The 24,312-nt window shown below is 35.3% G+C and overlaps 1 protein-coding gene across 2 annotated transcripts in view; it reads left to right on the forward strand.

The window, feature by feature from the left end:
* The window catches only part of RELCH (RAB11 binding and LisH domain, coiled-coil and HEAT repeat containing), a 71,423-nt gene that overhangs the window by 30,569 nt on the left and 16,542 nt on the right, over positions 1–24,312 (forward strand). Inside the window, exons 10-20 of one of the 2 annotated variants that reach the window (XM_042809118.1) lie at positions 323–418; positions 9,077–9,189; positions 13,938–14,028; positions 16,378–16,449; positions 17,265–17,405; positions 18,034–18,198; positions 18,971–19,118; positions 21,267–21,423; positions 21,982–22,105; positions 23,038–23,086; positions 23,411–23,490. In XM_042809118.1, the coding sequence (XP_042665052.1) occupies positions 323–418; positions 9,077–9,189; positions 13,938–14,028; positions 16,378–16,449; positions 17,265–17,405; positions 18,034–18,198; positions 18,971–19,118; positions 21,267–21,423; positions 21,982–22,105; positions 23,038–23,086; positions 23,411–23,490 (1,236 nt within the window). Of the gene's footprint in view, positions 1–322; positions 419–9,076; positions 9,190–9,237; positions 9,405–13,937; positions 14,029–16,377; positions 16,450–17,264; positions 17,406–18,033; positions 18,199–18,970; positions 19,119–21,266; positions 21,424–21,981; positions 22,106–23,037; positions 23,087–23,410; positions 23,491–24,312 lie in introns of those variants that run through there. The other variant, XM_042809119.1, reaches the window with a different exon arrangement.

Here is a 24,312-nt window from a genome sequence, read left to right on the forward strand (position 1 = left end):
ATAAACTAGAAGATTCCTTCTGTACGATAGCAGTAGTTAAACCATCAATTGTTTTGTGTCAACGCTTATCAAGGTACACGGAAAGGGCAGTTTATGAGCATGAAAATTAAGAAAAAAGGATTCTAGCTAAAATATGCTACCTAGTTATAGCTATGTAATTACTGGGAAATTTTGAGTTTCAACAAGTGGATTCATGCTTTTGAAGTTAGCCCACCAGCTGCCAAGCCCAAGTGTACAAGTTGCTATGAGTAACCAATCAAGAAGGATGTTTTTCTATTCCTTTACTTCAGTTAAAAATATATAAATATACTCTATTTTCTAGGTATCTCGAATTGCAGACAGTGAGAAAAGTGTCATGCTAATGTTGGGACGCTGCCTGCCTCATATTGTTCCTAATGTGCTGCTCGCAAAGCGAGAGGTGAGGAACCTGGGAATTTTGCTTTTTATTTTTACCAGGATGCTTTCTTCATTTTGAAGATTTTACTTGCAATCGTGTTCTTACTTTTGTGCATGCATCTCTGCTTCTAGAGAATGGTTTTACATCTTTGTCAGGTGAGTTCAGTAAACCTGCATGATGGTATTTGAATATTTCTTCCTTTGCTTAAGGCACCTGTTGGCATTCAGCAGCACTAACTCTTACTGTAGGTCCATCCATTTGTGGTAGCACCAGCGTTTTTGTTAGAGAAGGCTCTGGTTGATGTGGGTCACAAAGAACAGAGGATGAAGTTCAAAAATTAAATTTAATTTTATTTCCTCAGTTTTGAAGCGGATTAAAGCTCAGGTTATTTTGCAGCACTGCGTACTTTTGAAAAAATTTTAGTATTTTTCCTGAAGATCCACATATCAGCCAAGACAATGTTCATCAAGGGCATCTCTTCATAGGAAAATTCCCAATCTTATTCATGCATTTTCCTCAAATTTGTAGTAAAACTAAATAAAATTGAAAAAATGTGATGTTTTGATTCTAAATGAAGTAAATCTTCTATATAGCCATTCACACTGCATGATGTAGGAAAGGAAGGTGGTGATTGAGGATGGGGGAAAGAAATGCTGTTATGCTTTGCTGTGTAAGTATTGCACACTAGTAAAAGCATGTTTAAAAAAAAAAAAGAAGAAAAAAAAAAAAAAAAAAAAAAAAAAGTAGCTGCCCTATTCTTAACCATAGCAGGGGTATTAAAATAGCATATTTTGTTGAATAAGCTGTAGTCCTTGCTGAGGAGACCTACAGTATGGTACGTTTAGTAGGGCTTATTGCATAAATTTGTTTTAAGGCTTTCAAAACTCCTGTAGAAATTTGTACTGATCCTATAATATAAAATTTAGAAGCATACAAGCAACTATTAGTGGTCGATGTGGTCAATTTGACATGTTCCACACTTTGATTACAGATGTACTGTATTTGAAAGTATCATACTATATGAACTATATTACAGGGTTTTGGATGGGTGAGTGCAGCAGGACTTTTGTTTGCGGTTCATGGGAAGGATTTTGTTAGTAATCTTTCAGAAATAATTCTATAAATGTTCTAGGATCAGTGCTTAATTTCTGATTTCTTAATTACTCCTTCCCTTTGCTTGGCAGGATGTGATATTTTGCCTTATTACTGCTTGTCGCATAGTCTGTGCAGTACCCTTAATATTTCCATGGCCTTTTAGGCTATTTCCTACTTACTTTGTTTTACAGTTGAAATACGTCTGATTACATTTATTTTTGCCTTGAATGAATCATCTGTTTCAATTTGACTGAAGATCTCAAAATTGAGGATTTTGTAACTGGATTGCATGGGATGCTTAACATTCTGGGAATTGAAATTTTCTTTAAAAACAGTTATTCTAGTTACCACTCATTGGTATAACTCTTGTAGTGTTCCTTTAGGTGTAATTACAGAATTTGAAGGACATTTTGGGTAGACCATCTGTTAGTATTTTTCACATTAGCATTGTGAAATGCCAAACTAAGATCTAGGCTCTCTTCAACAAGGTACCCTCTTGGGTCGTATCTATACAGTCTTATTGTTAAAGATTAACTGAATTTTATTGATAACTGGTCTTGAAATGTACTAAAAATTCTCGATATGAGCAATATACTTCATAAGTGATCACCAGGCTGTGCTGAAAATATATAGTGGTGGTATTTAAGGTCTTACACTGTCACTGTGTTTAATGTGAGAATTAAACATGGTTTTGTGGTGAATCTGTAAGGTCCTCCCTCATCTTTGTTCCTTAAGCATCATCACGTTGTAATTGATTGCAAAATCTGAAGCTGAACATGTGTTGTGTATTTCCATTTTGAAGAAGCTGTTAAGTGGAGGATGACAGTCTCTTAATAGGTTTTGTCCCTAGCCAGGGATTTAGAGGCCATTTCACCAATCCTTTTCACCCTCTTAAAAGTTAGAGGCAGCCTCCGTGACGTGGGACTAAGTGAATATGATCCAGTAAATACGATAGTTGACATCTGAGCAACCACTTAGTGTCAGAATGGCTGGCACGTTTCTGAAATGGTTTGCTCTGTGTATTGGTGCATTGGTTACACTGTGTATTAGTTCTTTGATGTCTATGGTTTAGGTTCTAATGGAAGATCAAAAAGAAGTAAAAACCTAGTAATGAACAGGGTAGCTATGGAGATGATTGTGGTCGTTTCTGAAAGACCAGTTCAACTGGGTAAGATCAATAACACACAATGAAGGTCGTGAAAATTCCATGCAGCAAATAAAGTTTAGTTTTAAATTTATTCCCCAAAAATCCAAATCCCAGTTTATCATGACTGCTAGAAAATATGTATGTGTGTTTAAATCTTTATGTGCAATCACCTGTAACAGAGATGTTGCAAGCCAAATGTTAACTGGAACAAGTAGAAAAATGTTAAAAACTGTTCTTCTTAAAAAACAAACAACTGAGTATGTAGTTTGTAATAATGCTTCTTGCAGATGAGCAGTTTGAGTTAATAACATTTTATCTGCATTGGAATTTCACTCCTGAAATATGTTTACCACTTAAACCTGAAGAACATTTATTTAAAATAAAAGTCACCTTGTTTGTCTGGAGGTAAAATATAAAGATTCCATTGGCTAAATTTTAGGAAAAAGCTGTCATTATTTTTTTGTGGTAACAATCAGTTCACATCTGCAAATAATAATCAGTTCTTAACTGATCTGTCAACCTTAATGAGATGTAAGAATCAATATATTTCTCTCATGTAATAGGAAGCACCATGCTTCTGTGTTCTGTGCTCTGGAATATGTAGTCTTTGAGCAGAATTTAGGACACAGTAAAGTTTTTGGTTTAGTATTAGGATGTTGTTCTCAAGCAACGTTCTTCCATGACTATTCTTACCCTTCAGTTCATTGTTATTTCAAGGTTAGTTTGTCTCACTTGTATGCTTTCATTTGTGTAGTGCAAACTTAGGAAAATGATAACAGTAATAGCTTACTGGATGTCCTCCACTAGTTTTTTATTTCTAATTTCTATTTAAGTAGAATCAAACATACTAAGAACAAGGTTGTGCTGTTGTTTGCAAAGTTGAAGGGAAAGATAATGCTGAATATGCAAACTTTGAGTGCTGTTCACTGCAAGAGGAAAGTAATGCGGTGGATCTAAAATTGTTTTCATTAGTATGTAGTAGCTGTACAGAGACATCACTGAGGTACCTTCATTCTCTGACAGGTTTTACGGGCATTTGTCTCTTAAAACGTAATTGTGTTGATTTTCACCAGTCTTATCCTCTGAAGTCATAAAATTCCAGCTTTATTTAAAAAAAAATAATAAAAAGCCCCATTTTAAAAACAACCACAGACACAGAAAAACAATACTGTGTTTGACCATCCTCCTAAATGAATGCGTGTAGAAGTCGCACCGAGTAATTGTAATGACTGTTTGTTCTGATTGTGTTTGGATGAATGTATGTAAGGTTGAATTCCCAGGCATGAAAACAGTCAGCCATCATTATCTTCTGAAAGACTTTCTATTTTAGGGGGGAGAATTATAATAGGCTTGGGATAAAGAAGTGTAATAGAAGAGAAAAATTCACTGAGCAATTACTTTTTCTAATACTTCGTACAGCATAGGCTGAGGTAGGCTCTTATAGATGGTGCTTCTGTAAATAGGTATATTGTTGCTCTGAGCCTGTTTGCTGGTTCTTTTCCCATATATGCATTTTGTTTTTCATTTGTCTCCCCACGTAAAAGAGAGGCAGAACCATTTTCCTTCCTTAGTTCCCATTTCGGGATATGAATTGGTGAGGTGGTTTTCTTAGAACTAAATATTATTACAATATGCAGCATTTCCAAGTCGCGTATTAATCCTATGATTTTCTTTATTTTCAGTCTGAAAGGATGAATTGTGAGAATATAGTCTCTTCTACAAGGGTGTATCTTTTTTTCCCTAGTACCTGCAGCTGTTTCAGTTGCTTCAGTCAAGATTTTATTTGCTTTACTGACTTTCAGAGACAGAATCACAAAATTGTAAAGGTTTGAGTCCAACCTCTCTGCTAAAGCAGGTTCCCTGGAGCAGGTTACACAGGAAAGCATCCACATGAGCTCTGGCTATCCAGAGAAGGAGTCTCCACAACCCCTCTGGTCAGCCTGTTGCAGTGCTCTGTCACCCTCACAGGAAAGATGTTTTTCTTCATGTTCATTTGGAGTTTCCTGTGTTCCAGTTTGTGCCTGTTGTCCCTTGTCTGGTCACTAGGCATCACCAAAAACAGCCTGTCCCCATCCACTTGGCTTCTACACCTTATGTATTTATACATATTGATAAGATCCCCCCTTAGTTTTCTCCAGACTGAAGAGTCCCAGGTCTCTCAGCCTTTCCTCGTAAGGGAGATGCTCCAGACCACTCATCTCTGTGGTACTCCACTGGACTCTCTTCCAGTAGCTCCCTATCTTTCTTGGGCTGAGAAGCCCAAAACTGGACACAGTACTCCAGGGGTGGCCTCACCAGCACAGAGTAGAGGGGGAGGATCACCTCCCTCTACATGCTGGCTACGTTCTTCTTAATGCTGTTGACCTTCTTGGCCACGAGGCCTCGCTGTTGGTCAAGCCGTTTCGTTACAAAAAAGATTTCGTGTAGCACTGATTCACAATTTAAACACTGACTAATGGAAATTAAAAAGAATGCATTCATAGAATTCTTATTTGGGTTAGGTTGGAAGAGACCGTAAAGTCCATCCACTCACTGGATTAGGTTGCCCAGGGCCCCCTGCAACCTGGCCTTGAGCACTTCCAGGGATGGGGCATCCACAGATTCTCTGGGCAGCCTATGCCACTGCCTCACTACTCTCTGAGTAAAGAATTTCTTCAAAAAACCTAAATCTTCCCTCTTTTAGTTTAAAGTCATTACCCATTGTCTTATAACTACACTCTGATAAGTTGTTCTCCAGCTTTCCTGTAGGTAGTTTTTAGGTACTGGAAAGTCTCAGGGAGGTCTCCCCAGAGCTTTCTCATGTCTAGGCTGAGGAACCCCAACTCTCTCAGCCTCTTTTCATCCGAGAAGTGCTTCAGCACACTGAAATAATCACAGTGTCATCCTGGTTTATTTGTCATTGCTTTCGCCTATTTACCATATTACTGCATTTAACATTTGAAATAATAAAAAGATGACAATTCCAAACTATCAAAGTAACTGATTTTGGCATTTAATGCTTCTTGCATTTATTCATTGAGATAGTTATTTTATTGACAAGCATTTCAGCAAAAAGGTATCAACAGTGCTGCAGGAGACTTCTCTAAATGTCCCTGTATGTCGCTCATTGCACAGTAAAAACAAAATAACTTGTTTCCTCTCCCTTCTGTAATTGGATATCTCACAGGTACAAACTGCATCAAATGCAAACTTAACTTTCCAGTAGTGGAAGTGAGACCTCCAGCGTGTGGTATTTTGTTTCTAGGCTTTTTTGTTAAGTCACAAATTCTGGGATTGACATAGTGGCAGTCATCTTGGCATCTAATGAAAAAAACAGTATCTCAGTTCTTAAAATCACTCTTTCTGGTATTGTTTACTGGCTCTAACAGAAACTAATAACGCTTTTCCTAAGTCATAGGAAAAGGGAATGGTGACTCTGGCAATGAACTGGATGTTTTTAGAAATGATCTCTAATTAAATGGAAAAAGGATTTTAAATTTGCAATGTATAATCATGAGTACAACTGTTACTCCTTCCCAGGGAAGGCAGAATGTTTCAAATAGCTCTAGAAGTCCTTTCCTTGATTAGACAAATGCTAATTCTATTCTGTGTTATTATAAAATGTTCAAGTTTCTACAGTGTTCCTCTGCTGTTTTTGGAAGTGAAAAATAGGGGTTTTATTCAAGAAGTATACATCTAGGGAATGACCCCTAGCAGCAGAAAGGAATGATCTTGAACCTGTCTGTAAGTTAGTTTTGTACAGCTGTATTCTAAATCATCCTGAATATCCTGGCATGAATCTGTCTGTCCTTTTCTAAGCCTTCAGGAGATTTCACTATCTTGTCCATCTGTGGGCACAGCTTTTGTTCTAGACCTAGAGCGAGTCCCTTTCCTGTCCAGTTTTATATTCTTATCCATGAAATCTGTAGGAAACACAAAACACTGTTCAAGACTTCTCACTCTTTCTCTGCTCGCCTCAATAGAAGGAACTGTAGCAGCACTGATGCAGCGATGCAGAGAACGCTCTCTTCTCCCATAGCATGCATGAAAGAATGACCAAAAGACAAGAAAATACATCTAATTCCTTCAGCTATAATAACCAGCTTTTGCAAGGTAAAGAATCAGCCTTGTATCTGCTCCCATGTCAGTGATATTAGGTAATTCATCAGTCTTCATTTAGGTGAATATTCAGGAACTTTTTCTCTTCATACAGATTCATCAGAGAAAAGGAAGAGGCAACAGCTTTACTAACTCCCTTTAACTTGAAAAGAAACTTTAAAAAACAAAATAATAATATGGCACTTTTGAAATGTAGTGGAAGTTCTGAGTAAGCAACTGAGATTTTTTCATTAGGTACTCAGGTGTATTAGGAAAGTGGAGTCAGGACAATGGTTTCAACAGATGAATCAAAGGCATCATGACAATATGCATCCTATTTCAAATATTTCTAAAAATCTATATAAAGAATACTTAAGAATACTTGCAAGTTTATTAGTATGATGTGAACTTAGAACAGATTGCAGAAAGTTGTATCTCAGTACAGTAATATAGTTATTTTTTGTATAAGTGTTTTCCAGATTCTATAATCAATATGATGAAGTTAGAAATTAAGTTTTGTATATAGAAAGCACGAGTTCATCTTTAAAAGATCTTATCTTAATGATATTAGTATTTAGAATGGTATTTTTTGGTAATTTTATTTAGAGTCTTTTTGAGTTAAAACAGTGTTTGCAAAAGAGAAAATGCTTCTGTGGAGTATAAAACAAAAATAAATGGGTTAAACTTGCTGCCTTCTCAGAACTTCAAACAGGATCCAATACTGAGTGTTAAGTATACAAAGAATAAAACTAACATTCAGATTCTAGAGGGAAGGGAGCTTTCACTCAAAGAAAGCTTTAGTTTAGGTCTTTTTGCAATAATGTTTGTAACGTTTAGCTTTAATACAAATTTTCAAACACGTTATTTTACGTTGTTCTAAACTCATACAAAAATAAAACTAAAATCTAGTTCATGGTACAATACTGGGAAAAAGGAGTGTCTAAATTGCTCAAATGTATTTTTCATTTCTCCTTCAGTATTTCTAGATTTTTTTCAAGTGATCGGTGTGATGTTTCTAATGCACTCTTCTGTCTTATTGTAAATTCCTTAATTGTTGCATTAAATATTGCCAGAATATGTTGAAATACATCTTGTGACATGACTTGACATTTTCAGTGGGGCGAAAAAAAGCAGGATCTTAAGCAATTTTCTAAAACACAGCATTGTTCTGTGTTTACAGTAAATGTAGCACTGGGTATTTAGGAAAATCAAAGTTGAGCTTGTTTAATAGCCTTACTTGTCAAGGGCATCAAGAATGGGTCTCTTTGAATGTCTGCAAGAGAATGTGGGGAAGTTCTTACAGATTCTATATATTTTTCTAAACTTTGTATAACTTTTCCTGGTGATTTAAAAAGTGTTTTTCAGTGTCACTTCCTTGCTTATCATTGCTTGTTAATTTGCAGAAATCTTGTCTTTTGAAAGTAGTTCAGAGTGTGCACTGGGGAAGTCTTCTGAGTCCTTGCCTGTTTTCTCTACAGACAACCTTGCTTTGTCTTGATCTTCCCCCCACAAATTCTTATTGCAATGTTTCTGTCTAAGACACTGAAATCCTCTAGAAATTTGTGGCTTCCAAACTGGGCTGGAAAATCCGTGAGAGGGACTTACAGACCGTGTTTTCAAACATTTTTTACTTCTAGGAGGAGAAGATTTCTTTCTTCATTCACTTTGAAGACATATGGAAAAAATATATATATTTGCTGCTCTGAACAATTTTGTTTGTTTTTGTTGTTTTTGATCAGTGTTTCACATGGTGTTTTATTGATAATTTGTTCAGTAAGAAAACTGAATTGCTTTGAAAACAAAATTTGATCTTGGATCTTGCCTCTTTGTTGAGAGGGAAAAAAAAAAAAAGGCAACTAACAAGGGGAACACCTTTAATTATATATTTCCCACTCAACACAAAATAGGGGACATTTGTCTGCAGTCATCTGTAGCAATGTCTGTTCCACAGTGCTTATTAAAAGTTGTGTGCAAAACTGTGTGCATGCTGAATTGGTGATTTTGCCTTTAATTCCACGTTAGGTTTGTGTCTGTCTGTGGAGCTTTCTTACTTCATTAGGTAGTGGAGAAACATAAACCAAGGTCCTCTAACTCTGGCTAAAAGTGACCCACATATGTTTATTGTAATTTTTTGCAGAATTTTTATTTATGTATAGATCTTTCCTAGCAGGAATATAATTCTAACTTTCACAGACCTTCACTTTGCTCAGGTCACTTTTATAAGAGGTCAGGACTCCAAGACATCTTCTCTAACTGTTCTGATTTTATGTGGCTAGATTAATCTTCTTAGTTTCTTTTGCCGTTGATGAAGGTATGCCCAAAGCATGTTTACTTTGTTTGCTTTTCCTGCAACTTTTTAGGAACTGATCCCACTCATACTGTGTACAGCCTGCCTTCATCCTGAGCCCAAAGAGAGAGATCAGCTTCTACACATACTGTTCAATTTGATCAAACGACCAGATGATGAGCAAAGGTGTGTTTGCATTTGTGTGTTGCGTGTCAAGAAGGAACTTTTTTTTTTTCTTTGTCAAAGAAACAGAACTAATAGAAACTGGAAATTATTGGATGATTTTAACCAGGTTTCTCTTCAGCTGTTATTTCACTGCTGTGATGTTTACAAATTTGTGTGGACTTTGAGACTGCATTTTCATAAACTGTACTTTCTAGTTACTGAAATTCAAGAATGAGGTAAGCTGCAGTGTAATGTTTCTTTTGCTTAAGGATGATCTGGGATGTTCTCTGTTAAAATAAGCTTTAAAATCGTAATTCTTAGTGACTGTATTTACAGGAATCAAAGCAGCTGTTTTTAGTGTATCTTAATTATCTATATGGTTGTAAATTAACTACCATGTGTCATGTGGGAAAATAGTTTGAAAAAATAGCATTCTTTCTATTTGTTCAATACTATGGTAGCAGTAAAAATTCAATAGACTGAAGCAATTATTTAACTTTGACAAGTGTTAAGAGCTTTGTTTTACTTGAGACTTTGGAACAAAGAGTACTTTCTATTGTGTTTTATAAATATGGTTATTTCTTTTAGTCAGAAGAAGTCTGATTTTTATACCAGCGTTAGCAAGATTATCCTTAAGGTTGAAAGACAGTACGTGAGCTGGTTGTGTCATCTTCACTAATTATGAAAAGATTTTTCATATCTGGAGATATACAGCTCTTCTGTTATTTTCATTACAAGATGTTTGGCAAAGCTTCTGCATCTTCTGTTGCTCTATTCTGTCTTCAGACAAAACTGGTTTGAATGAAATAAATGGGAAGTGTTTCTTTTGAAGATTCTCTGCAACTCGAGTGGTCTGATCTTTTTCTAAATTTTTTCCATGGTAAAACTTTTGGCATAAATAAAAACAGCTTATAGTGCAGGAGTACCATGCAGATTGAAGTTGCATCAAGAAGTGCTCCCCGTTCTACTTCCAATTCATTAGAAATTTTCTCCTGAAAATTCTGCTGTTAACTAAAATGTTTTGGATGTCCCATGCAGACTGTGAAGCTAAGATTGTTTTGTGATTGAGAGGGGAGGGAAGTTGCATTTCACTTGTAATCTCTTGTAGTTTATTTGTCACAAGACTTGGCCTGTCAGGTTGATTTTTCGATTTACCTGTTCAGCTGCTTATTATGTCCAGTAGCTAAGAAAGAAGAAAGTCCAAGTTGCTTTTTCTTCCAAGTTGTTCATTCTTTGTTGTGAATAGAGATTTATATCTAAGGCTAACTTGCTTTCTCTAGAAATTTGGGAAGAATGTTCTGTCACACGTTCCAGGGATTCTGACAGAACATGCCATATATGCATAACATAATTTACACACACAGAAATTGTGGTTTGCTTTAGTGTAGTCATAGCACCTGACGGAAGAATAAGTAACATTCTGTAAAATCAGATAAATTTTGAAAAAAACTTAGAGGATGCTTTTTCAGAACTCGTTTCAGTCACTTTGTTATATGTTTATGTGAAAGTATATTATTAATTCCTGCTTTTTATCTAAGTAAGTTTAGGTAATGTTTTAGCAGTCTTGTGCACTATGCAATGGGCAAAGATATTCATATTTGACCACCAGAACAATTACGTTAGTAAGCTCTTAACATTACTCAGTCACCTTTTGCCATGCTGTGCGGACCTATGTTCTACATTCAAGTAGTAGATGATAAAAAGTTGACTTTTTAGTTTGTTAAATAAGAGACATGTTTATAATGAACACATAAAAGTAAGCCTTCTGCTTACTATAAATAGTTGGCTTATAAAGTATGTTTGTGGTTACGTGGAAAGCTTGTGTTATACTTGCTTCTGTGAAAGACATTTTTGTGCTTGCAGATGTAGCATTTCACCATAGTTTTGTATGTTTGTTACATTTGACAAGCCCACTTTCAACCTGAGGGCTCTGCATGTTAATACGCTGTTGGGATTTTCTAAACGCATATAAAATTCTCTTCTGAAAAAGAACAAATATGTCATAGTTTTACTTCTGTTTGGACAATTACATTGTTTTTGGAAGCCAGGAAGCCGTGAAGAAAGCAGATTAGCGGTAGGGTCTTCTATGAAAAGGTTAAAACATAGTTTGTAATGTGACCTTTTGAGAAGATCTGCAGGTAATATATGTAGAAATAGCACTCTTAATGAAGTCAATACATCATGCTTAGTGTGACCAGTATGTCTTTTCATAGGCTATATAATACCATCTTGCAAAATGCATGTAACTGAAGAACATACTACAGAAAACTCCAGTAAACAAGCTTTCAATACAGGAGCGACAAAAGACTCTGAACTGTGTATTATGAAATTGAATTGCTTATCAGTGTATACAACCACTTAACAAAACCTCAGGAAAGAGTTAAGAATTATTAAACTGTGTTCTGCTCTAACTCCCACCATGTTCCTTTAGTCTCATTTTGCTTTGCTTTCTGTACTGACGAAGCAAAGTAGTGCTCTACTGAGTAGTACTGATTTGCTTGATGTTCCTCTTTAGCAGATTGTAAGTGGTAGTCTGAAGAGAGCTATTTGAAGAAAGCCTTCCAGCACCTTGTTAAAGAAAGGGATGTTGTGTTGTTCCTCCAGTCTAGGCTGCAATTTTTGCAGTAGCTGAGTGTTAACAAACTTTGTTTCAATGACCTAGCACTGAGTACTTTACTCCCTTTCCTTCCCTACCACAAGTACTAGTGGTTGTCCTATGCTTCTAGGATGGTAACAGTAAAATATTTAACACATTATTTTTTGAATACTTTTGTAAAATCTGAAAGTTCCCATCTTTATCAGCAAGGCAAAAAAAGAAAAAAAAAATACTGACTTGATTTGGAGATTTCATTAAACAATTTTGAGAAGGCTTAGTGTAAAACAATGAATTTTCTTTCCCTTCTTCTGCAGTAGATTTCAGATGGTTGTTGTATCCTCCTATTTGCTATTAACACATTATGAAAGTATGTTCTGTTGTCCAGTTATGAGATTAGGTGAGGCATGTAAATCAAGAGCCAAAGGCATTTATTATCTCTTTTGTATGCTGTAGAATTTGCAGTTGCCACAAGCTTTTGTCTCCGTATTGCTATCACAAATCAGCTTTTGATTTTGATTGATTTCTTGAACCTTATCTAATCATCTATTTGGTTTTCCCTGAACCTTTTTACCTTGTTCAAAGGTCTAGTTCTCTGCATGTGGTAGAGAGGGGAAAAATAAGTAATTGTTTTGGGTTTTTTCTCTCAAATTCCGGAAAAAATCTTTTAGGTAGACTATTTCTCCCTGAAAATAGTCTGAAAGTGAACGTATCTCTTTTTGATGGAATACATTGTATGACTGGTTAAGAGAGAACCAGCAGAATCTCTGCCTTTCGACCTTAAGGGCATGCTATTAGCTGCAGTAATATTTAGGAATTAAGACGTGACGCAAAAATGATAACAGATTAATCATTATTTAGTTTCCATGAGGTAGTAATGAACAAATTCACAGTGGTATTCTAATCTTACTGTAGAGATGATAAAATGAGTGTCTCTAGTCTACGTATTACCATTTAAAACTACTGATCTAAGTTCTGATGTAAGAACTAAAACCAGATAGAACTGGTAAGTTGCATGCAAAGTTGACATGATTCCAATCCTATTAGCAGGAGCAATAACAAACTCAAAAACCCTTGCAAAATAAACACTCATTAAATAGAAGTTAAAATATCACAAAGTACAGATTTGCAGATGCTTGTAGTTTGATCTCATTTTGCCTCACTGGGTGTAAAAACAAACATTCTCCCACCCCTTCAAACTTCCTTATTTTGCAATAAATTGGTCTGTCTCTAATCTTTCTGTATACATCCACTTTTTAGTATAATTTTACACTCCACAGTATAAATAAAACCTCATTTTATGTATAGCTACCTGTGAGGAAGGCAGTTCTTCAAGCAGCTTGAATGTAGAGAAGATAATGGGGCAAATAATGAGGGATTTTTCACGTGGTCCACTTATATTTTAAGGTTTTTGGATCTCAGTAGTAAATAATAAACATATTGGAGTCAATATTTTTTATCTCCTAAATATTTGTTGAAACATTAAATGTATTTATATATCTCTGATTTCCTGCAAATTGAGGAGAGTTTTCTTTTCTTAAAAGACAATTATTATTTTTTTTTTAAAGCAAGAATATAAATAAAATTACTCAGGTGATCATAGATATTACTGGTTAATTGCATTCCTTTTTAATTATTTTTCATCCTTTAGAGGATTTCTGACAAGATTCCAGTATGTTGGAAGAGATGACAGTAACTTGCACACTGGGATATTACAAAATCATTTCATGAAAGAATTAAATTACTTTAAAAGTTATTAAAACCAACAGATGGTTCTAAATAGAAGCCGTAGGTAACTTACATTAAGTAACTTAGATCCATTTATTGCACGGTGAATCATAGTATTCAGAAATAAGATGTAAATCAGAGATTTAGTCAAATTCTCAAACCCAGATGTTAGGAAATGAGTGCTCAGAGACTCCCAGATTCGATATTCTCAGGTCTGGTTCATGGAGTTTTGGATCTTCCAAGTTTCTGGAAAAGACACATAAAACAGAGAACAGTATATCAGCTTTCAATTTGAGATTTAGTCAATGTGTATGGTGTGAGATTTTAGATCTAAACGATTACCTGTTGCCTGATGGTATCTCCTTTTCCTAACGTAAAGAGTTGAGGCATCATATATTATAGAACTTCTCATTGTCAGCAAATTAAAGTTTTTAATTTGTGTTTTCAGGCAGATGATACTGACCGGCTGTGTGGCATTTGCCCGACATGTTGGACCAACGCGTGTAGAAGCTGAGCTTTTACCACAGTGTTGGGAACAGGTGACAGCTTATTTTGTGCTTTACACACAATGTAAATTAGTTACAACTTCATAGATGTTGAGTTGTTCAAAGTGACTGTTCAAAGTATTTTTCAGGAAGATGTTTGGATGCTCTTTGACCTCGTGATATACGCATTGTTATGGCATGGAAAAGAATTCAGAAACAGAAAATTTGAGAGGTTTCTCTGGAGGTGTAGTTACTTGCATGTCACATACCTGCATGCATTATATTGAAATGCAGATATTTGTGCACTTTCAGCAGTGTTACCCAACCTATTGCCAAGCAGGAGTGTTTATAAATTTCACACAGTCATTTCCAGACCACTGGGATTCCACTGTCATTCAGATGTCATTTACTGATTTTGTATTGAAGTGATGAGTCCTTGGAGCAGTGTCCACGCTTCAGCCAGCTTAAATTCTTAAACAGAAAATTAAAGATCAAAGTAGTCTGAAATAAGAGCCCTGTAGATGAATGTATTGTAAGCCTGAAGCTTACATGTGAATTCCAGAATCCCAGTGACCTTTTCCACAGGTATAATAAATTAATAGAATACCAAACTGAAAAGCTCGTTCTCTTTCATCTGAGATACAGAAGGAAACCAACATGAGTTCAGGTAAAAAAATTCTTGTTTTTCTGCAATGAAAGAAAAGGGAATTGATTGCCAAAAAGATGCTGAACAATTAAGCCATGACAAGGGTGGTAATGCTTGCTCTGATTGCAGTCTTTCTGTTGTGGTATTTGTCTACTGTTTCTCCACATGCATAACTTAGCCCTTTCTGTTTTGCAATGACATTCAATCTTTAATAAACTTAATGCTTTCTGACTGTCCAATTTACATATTAAATGCATAATTTGTGTGACATTTGTGTAATTAGATGCATTACCTGTTTGACTGATGTATCTACTGATTAAAGAAAAGACCTATAGCAGTTGAGCATAAACCAGTTTGTTTTCTTAGTCCTTCTCATGAGATTTAAAGAGAGTTTAAAGGAACTAATCTCACTTTAGGAAGAGCACATCTTCATTATAACATTTTCATAATTACTGATGCACAGGAGAAACCAGTCCAACTGTATCAGTGCCACCTATCAGGCTGCCAAGCCATATGACATCATGCTTTTACTTAATGCAGTTTGCCAGGCTTTGTTTGCAGTACTGAAACCAGGTCAGCGTTTTCTCTAGTAAATACCAGCTGAATCTCATTGCCACAAAACTGAGATTGTAGAAAGAACTCAAAAATACAGTATAGTTTTCTACCGTCTTTCAGTGATTTCTTAATCATGAGAGGCTTAGTATAGTTGGACCCCAGTCAAAATCTACTTACAGATGTAAAGGACTAGGGCATCAGAAAATATTGCATTTCTATCTATGCATTTGAAGCTCAGAGTAATCAGGCTGGTCTTTGCCATTTTTTTTACCTGCTCTTCACAGCTGTACATGTATGCAGGCTTACTCATCTGTGTTTAGTGTGTAGATGCTAAAAGTTTCCTAAGAAATTGTGACCAAGTAATTGGCATCTAAAAATACAATACTGCTAAATAAAAAAAAAAAAAAAAAGGAAAAGAACTGATAACCAATTTACCATTATGTTTACATTCTCATGGACCAATAATCTTTTCTGAATGAAAAGCTTTATAGAAATTTGAGTACTTTCTTTCCTTTTTCTTTCCACTACGTCAGTATGGCTTAGCAGTATATTGAAAACATATCACCTGTTTTTTATTGTGCAACCATCAGCTCTCTTCTCTCTCTGACCACTAAGGCTGATTTCCAAGATGTAAACTTCTTTCAAAAGCAAGGCACAATTTTTGTATGGCCTTTCAGTGGAAAGAGGAGGCAGGCAGCATGGGAACAAGAGGTTCTTAAGAACAGGAGCTGTTTTCATGCACATCTTGGAAACATGACGTCTTTGTTTAGACTTGGAAACTGAACTTTGAAAGAATGCAGATACTTCTTGGCTTAGTACCTGTGTCCTCTTCTGACCCTTATTGCTCAGCAGGACCTGGGCAGTTGTGCTACAATGGTTGGCTCAGATCACTAGAGGGCACTCTTGTAGTTCTTAGATGAGCATCTTTACTTCGTTTACATACATGCTTCCCAGAATGTTCTCTTACAGTAAGCTCCCATATACAGGACAACTAGAGGAGGCTTGTATCTGCCTTGCCTTTATGCCTCAGTACAAGAATTTGAGGCTGCTTCATATGTGTGTGCAGCTTCTACAGGCACAGCTAATGTTTATCTAAGAGGTGCACACGTATCCTTCTATTGTAGTTCATACTAACCACATTTTAAATGCTAAGCAAATAACTCACTGCAAAGCAAATAACCATTATTTTTTTTTTTCACTAGATCAATCACAAATACCCAGAGAGACGGCTACTGGTAGCAGAATCTTGTGGAGCACTAGCACCTTACCTTCCTGTAAGTATTCATTCTGACCCTTTATACTTCTTGTGAAACCAAGGTTAAAATCTGCTGCAGTACTTGAATATCCATTAGCTTTTTAAAATAAGGTGGTTCTTATACATAGACAGGAACATTATGTTCTACTTTGTCACACGTATGAAATTCAGTAAAGAGAAAGTGAATTATAACAAAGGAAGGCAGGTTGGTCTGGCTATAAAATGTCTTAATGACCAGTATGGCTTGAGCAAATTTTCATAGTTTCAGTAAAAATGAAATAAATGTAGTTAAGATCAATCAAGGAAATCACCACTGAAAAAATAATTGGCATGCAGTAACAGAGTTCTTTAGATACTGTGAGATGTTTAAAGTGAAGAGTACTGCTAGTCAAAAGCTGTAGCAGAGATTAGTCAGTGACAAACTGGAATCTGAAGCTTCAGAAGAAGATGAAAATAACCAAAGTTAAAAGCATGCTTCTCAAATTTAGCAATGGAGTGATTAAAGATTCTGTTTTAAGTACATCATGCCAAGTCTGGGCCTATAGTAGCTTTTTGCTGTTAGTTATTTTTGATATCCATGCATCCATGTTAGTTAAAAGACTCCAGTTCTTTGCTTAGTAGAACAAAAGACTGATGAGGCTACTAGCACTTTATTTTCCTTGGTCTACTATTGTCACAGCTGAATGTGTGTTTTTCATTAGGAGATTCAAGGCTGTTGAAAGGGATTGTTGTTTGTAAGCACTAATAGAAATGCAAATCATTTATAAAAATTGATACAGACCAGCATATCTTGTTTCATTGGATTTAACAAGTGTTTTTCTTCTTTATACACAGAAAGAAATTCGTAGTTCATTGGTACTTTCTATGCTGCAACAAATGCTAATGGAAGATAAGGCAGATCTGGTACGAGAAGCTGTGATCAAAAGCCTTGGCATCATTATGGGATATATTGATGATCCAGACAAATATCAACAGGTACAATTTGAGTTGGGTTCTGTACATATGGAATGTGTTTTATGTTTACTTTGTGAATAGGAGGGTACATTGTTTTACACGTGTGCATTAAAAACTTCATGTTGATGGTTTTGTATTGATGTTGCTTTTTATTGTGTCACTAAGACTGAAAAAAGAGCATGTGCTTTCAAATATCATTAGAATCTCAGATGTGAACTGCACAAAGAAGTTCCTTTAATAATTTGTAATTCAAGAGTATTCCACTTCATTGCCCACCTAAGTCTATTAGCCAGTTTGTTGTCACCGCTTGCCAACAGATTAATCTACTCCAATAAAGCTTGCTTGTAGTTCTTCTTAATGTTGGCCAGTAGTATTTCAGGTTCATGAAAGTGAAGAATTTACCTTCCTCTCCTTAAGTTTTTGAAAGTGGAACAATGAAAACATGTTTGTATAAACGCTGATAACTGCTAGCGGGATCATTGGACTGTTAAACTTTATGGATAAGGTAGGAATACATGTTGAGAGGCCTCCATGTACTATTTTGGTTTACTTTTTATTAGTGTAAAAGTCTAGTCTGTGTATGCTTTGCACAGTAATCCTTAAAATAAATTGTAGGAAAAGTAGTTAATTTTCTTGTTATTTCTTCCAGGGCTTTGAACTGCTGCTTTCAGCTTTAGGAGACCCTTCAGAACGTGTAGTTAGTGCAACACATCAAGTATTTCTACCTGCTTATGCTGCCTGGACAACAGAACTGGGGAACTTACAGTTCCATCTTATACCTACGCTGCTTAGTAAAATTGAAAAACTGCTCAGGGTATGTCTTTAGCTATTTCTACATTGAAGACTTCTCTTTGTAGCTTTATTATGTATGAGTTCTATGAGGGAGAAATTTTCTGGAGATTTTTCTTAACTTTGATTTGATAGAGGAAGAAAACAAAAAAAAAATAAAATAAAATAATCAGATTCTTCTCCAATAGTATATTGCTTTATAGCCAATTAATGTACAGTTCAGAAAGCATTTTCTTGAGCTTGTGACCAGATGGTGCCTGTTAGTCTGAATGCATTTGTCCTGTATTTAAATTGTGTCACATTGTGTCACATAGTGTCGCTTTTAATAAAGTGCAGCCTTTATTGCACGTAAGAAAAGGTGTCGTTGAATGGTTTAATTACATGATATGCAGTTTGCATCGATTTTGCTGCACACATTTATTTTGGTAGATATCAGGAGAGTTCTGGAAAGTAGGGTAACTCTTACGATATAACCAAGATGCTTATTTTCACAATACGTTTGACTCGTTCAGTTTTCAGATGCACTGATCCTTGAGACCAAGGAATCCTGTTTTCAAGATGTGCCTAAATTTGCTCTTTCTGAGTATCAGTGTGTTCAGTAATGTGAATCACTCAATGCCAATGATTATATTGCTGGCTTCTCTTGAGAAGTGACTCAAGAATGACAAGAGTGTTTGGATTGTAACGCCAGGTACTGTAGTGGTCAGGATAAAGGACCATGTAATGAGTGTTTCTGGGGAGTTCATCACAAATGTCTTCAAACTGAAAATTTTAACTGAATGTCCTGTTTGTTTCAGGAAGGAGAACACGGTTTGGACGAACATAAGCTCCACATGTATCTATCTGCTTTGCAGTCACTGATTCCATCATTATTTGCATTGGTGCTACAGAATGCACCTTTCTCAAGCAAGGCTAAACTTCAGGGAGAAGTACCACAAATAGAAGGTACATCAGTTTCTGTCAAGTGGAATTTTTGGAAACACGAGTATAATTCAGTTACAGATCAGTATTAAATGCAAAGGAAGAATTCAAGGAATTGTTCACGTGTACCTGGAGCTCAAATATACCTCAGATTACTAGATAAACATAAGTTGCAGGATTCGTATATAAGCTTTATATATATTTTTTTAAACACATCTATAAAATAATAATTTCAGTTCCTGACCTCAGGCATATTTTTCTAATGCGCCTTTTTTATATAATATTTTCAGATGTAGCAAAAACAGAGAACCTCAGGAAACCTCTGTCATGTTATGAATTTCCTTCAGTGTGACTGAATTGATGGAGAGAATATTTATTTTTTTTTTTTTTTAAGCTAGTTTCCAACATAGGAACATTTGTCATGACTTTTTTTCTTTCTTCTGTTTTTTTCCTTTTTGGGAAAAAGTCTTTCTACTTCCCTTCTTCATCTCCTCTCCAATTTCATTGCTATGAAAGAAGTAAGTCTTAAAAAAATTCTTGTCATACACGTAACTAGTTACAGACGTCAGGTAATTCACACTGTGGTAACAGTGGACATCAGGTAATTCACAATATGGAAGTCATAAATATTTACCAGATGACTGCCAGTACTACAAAGGAAAATGAGATTGTATCTTTTAGGATTTTTTTGACTGAGATTTCTGTATTCATTTAGCAGCATTCTATACAGTCCATTATAGGCAAAATGTCTTCTGTGCCCAGTGGCTTGTATAATCTTATGAGAGTCTTTCAATGAAGCACTTTGTTGTCCTGATAGACCATATAAATTGTGGAGGGAAAAATAAATGCTTACCTTATGATTTCCCCTGGAAATTTTTTCATATTGGTCTCTCTTAGCAAATCCTTAAATATTGCTTCCTTATTCCATTCTCTCCTATGCCTGAGTCACTTCAGTAATGACAAAATAGATGTGAATGAAATAATGTTTTTCTTCATTTCATCTCTCAGTATTTCTCTCTACTTCACAAAAGAAACTTTTGAGAAAACAAAGCAGTCCTTCATTAGACTTCTGAAGATTTGTGAAGAACTGTGTTCTACAAATGAACAGTAATAACTCAAGAAGGCTGCCTTTAGAATTAGGGATTTACTGCAATTTTTTTTTTAATTATTTGTAAGAAGTGGAAAAAATACATTCAGGTGCAGGAGCTTCACCATCTGTTATGCATCTATGTAATTATCTTGGCAAACAGAATGATCTCTAAGTGAAGTTAAATGCTTAAATCAGCACTCCAAGCCTCTTTAACATTTTCTTTCATTACGAATACTTTTTAAAGATTTTGTTGGTAATACCTGCTACATGCTGGTAATATTTCTGTATATCGAGTTAAAGAATGTTTAACAACCGTACATTTAAAAGGAAATTTAGAAAGGAGCAAGTTGTGTTATGTGCTTGAATGTAAAAATGTTAGACATGCCACAGTGAAGCTCTTTCAGCTGACCTGAGTCATTTGAAGATGAGCACTTTTTCCCTGAATTGCTAGTGTTTAAATAAGGAATTCAAAAATGTCAGCCTTCGGTGTAGTCTGACAGTTGCTTCCTCAACTCAAGTGGAGGAAACAAACCTCCTATACTTCCCATGTTTGCACTAACACAGTAGCACTGTTGGAACTGCAAGCTTGTCTTGAATTCCACAGTAGGAAAGATTACATATTTGCCACTTAACGTCTTTGCTGAATAATTTTCAGTATACTTTGCCTAAACTGAATGTAATAAAAGAAACATTGGTGTAGCAGACTTTTGACCCTAGGATATTTTTATGGTCTAGAATTTTTTGAGTTCTTTCTTTTTCTTTGTAGATTTTTCTCTTCTCTTGATCCAAATAATTGAGGAGATAGTGTAAAGTGTAGCAGAAGTCAGGAGACTTTGTCTTGTACTCAATCAACCATAAATCTACAGCGTGATCTCTGGGGTCATCCACGATCTCTGCATTTTCTCTTTTTAAGAATGAGGGTTGTGTAGTCTCTTTGGAGTTGGATTTAACTCATGGATTTTTAAAAGGCAATTTGATAACCTTACACAGAATTTACCGAAGAATTTCAGGCTTTACTGACATGATTTCCAAGCCATCTTTATCTTGTTTTGTTCATGATTGCTTATTCTCTGCTGTCACAGTCACTAGATTTCCCCGACCTGCATCACCTCTTCAGGATGTGGCTATCATCGTCGGAAGCCGTGAACAATTGGCAGTATTGTTGCAACTTTACAACCATCAGCTAGAACATGAGGGGACCACAGGCTGGGAGACTTTGCTATGGGTAGTCAATCAACTGTGAGTTAATTTGTACCTTACTGTTCCTAAAAGTTGTCAAAACTAATAGTTCTTAATAAATTGTTATGGTTAGAAATGTTTGAACTTCACGGTTTTTAGGTATGATTGTGTTTAAGAATTACTCAATTTTAAAGAGAAGGTGATTGGATTTTTTTATAGTTTTTCTTAAATATCACTCTGAATTGACTTCATTGACTTTTTTCAGAAGATACTGTTTACCTAATGGAAGTATAGACAACTGCTCACTCCAGAAATTTTTTTCAGCTTTGCCCTACTGTAGTCAATTCTCTGCTGAAGGGAAGTTTCTTGTATTCTGATTATTTCCGTAGATATGCTGTTCCTCAGTAACAGATGTTTGAAAATGCATATCAGGCTTTCCTTGAGTTTAAACCTTGCTTTCTTCAAGGTTTAGGAATTGTACAGAACAGTTAGATAATTTTACTAGTACTTTATATGTATACTTATTAGCACGTACAGTAAATCTGTATTAATATAACTGGAGAGAAACAAAAGATCAGGATAGTGTCTGATATCCTTCTCTTTTTTCCCTATTTGCAGGTTACCACAGCTTATAGAAATAGTTGGCAAAATCAACGTAGCATCAACTGCATGTGTCCATGAGTTCTCCAGATTTTTCTGGCGACTTTGTAGGACATTTGGGAAAATTTTTACAAACACTAAGGTAAGGTGGTACCTTAAATGTTATGCCAACATTGTACATTGATAATAAGTATGTATTACTGAAACTTTATGGTGTTTGAGTACTCACGTTTTGTGTGACATCTGTATTTATGTGCCGTACTGATGCTTTTCCTTAAGTACTGCAAAACCTGATGTTTTTAAACCTTAACACGCATCTTTGTGTTGATAAAAATGAGAGATCATTCTCATTCTAGTGATTTCATAGTTTTCTTCCTTCAGAACAACATTGTGTCCATTGTTTGTACTCCACTGTGTACTTCATCGCTAATTTTAAAATGAATATTCCCTGCTAAAAATATTTTCCACGGCTTATACCTAAATGTTTTTATCAAGGATGTATGTCACCTATTTCTCAATAAGTTAATTTTTGAATATTTGTTGAGAATATTTTGAAGAGAAATGCTAACACACTGCAATATTATCAAAAGATGAACATTTAGCATTCTGTGTTACTGCATGCTGCTTCGGCAGAGACTAAAACCTCTCTCTGATCTTTGAAAATCCCATCTGTAATTTATCTTTACAATTCTTGCTTCAGTAAAAATTACTACAACTGTGTTTTGGAAGACAACACTCGTTAACAGAGACATGAAGCAAACTCAATATATTACTGATTGTTTTTTACATATAGTATGGTAGAATCATAAAGCCCGTCTAAGCAAACTGACAAAAGGCTTCAACTCTTAGCAGCAGGAGGGCTAAATGCTGTTATCACAGTGACCACTACTGGGTGGGCACTCGTTAGAAATTTTTGTTCTCTGTCATACTTTGAATTTTGGTAGATCAGCTGCTCCTCTTAAAGATTCTATTTTTTTCTTTCTGCATCTTCAAAATGTTCTTCTGTCTTAATTTTTGGCAACTTTGATACTAGCTATAAACTTTCTCATGTGGGTTTCATAATCCTTTATGTAGGTAAAACCACAGTTCCAGGAAATACTAAGACTATCTGAGGAAAACATAGGTGAGTGATATTCTATTCTCATGAATAAAATTGATCTTAATAGCAGCTGGTAAAAATGTTATTGTCCTGTTCAAATAACATTTTCAGTCCACAGTTCTCAAATTTGTCATTTTTCTTTAATCATAATCTGAATGGAACACTCTGAAGTTGTGCACTGTATATGTGTTTAAATTAAAAACAAAATCTTTAATCCAGATATTAGTTAAGCATTATTTTAGCATGTGTATGTATGCCTATGTATATACATTCTTTACATAAATGTAAATATATGCATACTTTATATATGTATATATGCAAAATAAATTCTGTAATGTGTTTCATTAGATTCCACAGCAGGTAACGGAGTGCTTACAAAAGCTACAGTTCCCATCTATGCAACAGGGGTCCTTACATGTTATATTCAGGTAGGTTTGTTTTTATGTTTCTTTCTTAGATTTGACATATTATTCTATCAAAACAAACAAACAATAAACACCCACACCACCTTAATGTTCTCTTTGTAAACTTCTAGTGCTCTCATGCATTGAGGATAAATAAATAAACAGCCCTAAGTCTATTTAAAATCTAAGTTTCCTAAGTACTGCATTTACTACAACATTTAGGGGTGACGGACATCAGTGTTAAAGGATACTAAATTCAGTAGATCTTAAGATGACATCAGGCACTGTCAGCATTGCTAACTCTCAGATGTTGACAGCTGCCCTGTGCCTTTATCCAAAATATTAGTTATGTTCAATAAATGGGCTCTTTGCCATTTAGCTGTGGCCATAATTTTGCAACAGTTTCAAAAATAAACAAGCAGATAAACTGCTATTTTGGGCACAATTGGAGTCTTAAAATTTTAGTGCTATTTAGGTCTAAAATAAACACCCCATAAATAACCCTACCTAGTCCTCCAGTAACCAGCAGTTATGAACAGATGTATACATGACTTACAAGGAAAACTAAACCTTTCATCATCTCACAGATGGACTTGCATTCCTTGCAGTGGACTGTAAGCAATCACTAACTGTCGAGAGCCATGAAAGTGGGTTTCAGTAAACATCTTTGGGGAATTTTGTGCATATAAGTATGTATTCAGCTGATAAAATATAGGAATAGTCTTGTGTTTCCTTTAAACGTTCTAAACGTTTAAACGTTTCTAAAAGCATATTTTGGAAATTCTAAGAAAATTAAGTGCTAAATCTAATCTGCTCTCTCTCAGTTTGTCTTTTTCATAGCTGAAC

Source organism: Centrocercus urophasianus, unplaced genomic scaffold (genome assembly GCF_019232065.1).
Source record: "Centrocercus urophasianus isolate 14NV4802_14NV808 unplaced genomic scaffold, USGS_Curo_1.0 seq_11, whole genome shotgun sequence".
Classification (NCBI taxonomy): domain Eukaryota; kingdom Metazoa; phylum Chordata; class Aves; order Galliformes; family Phasianidae; genus Centrocercus; species Centrocercus urophasianus.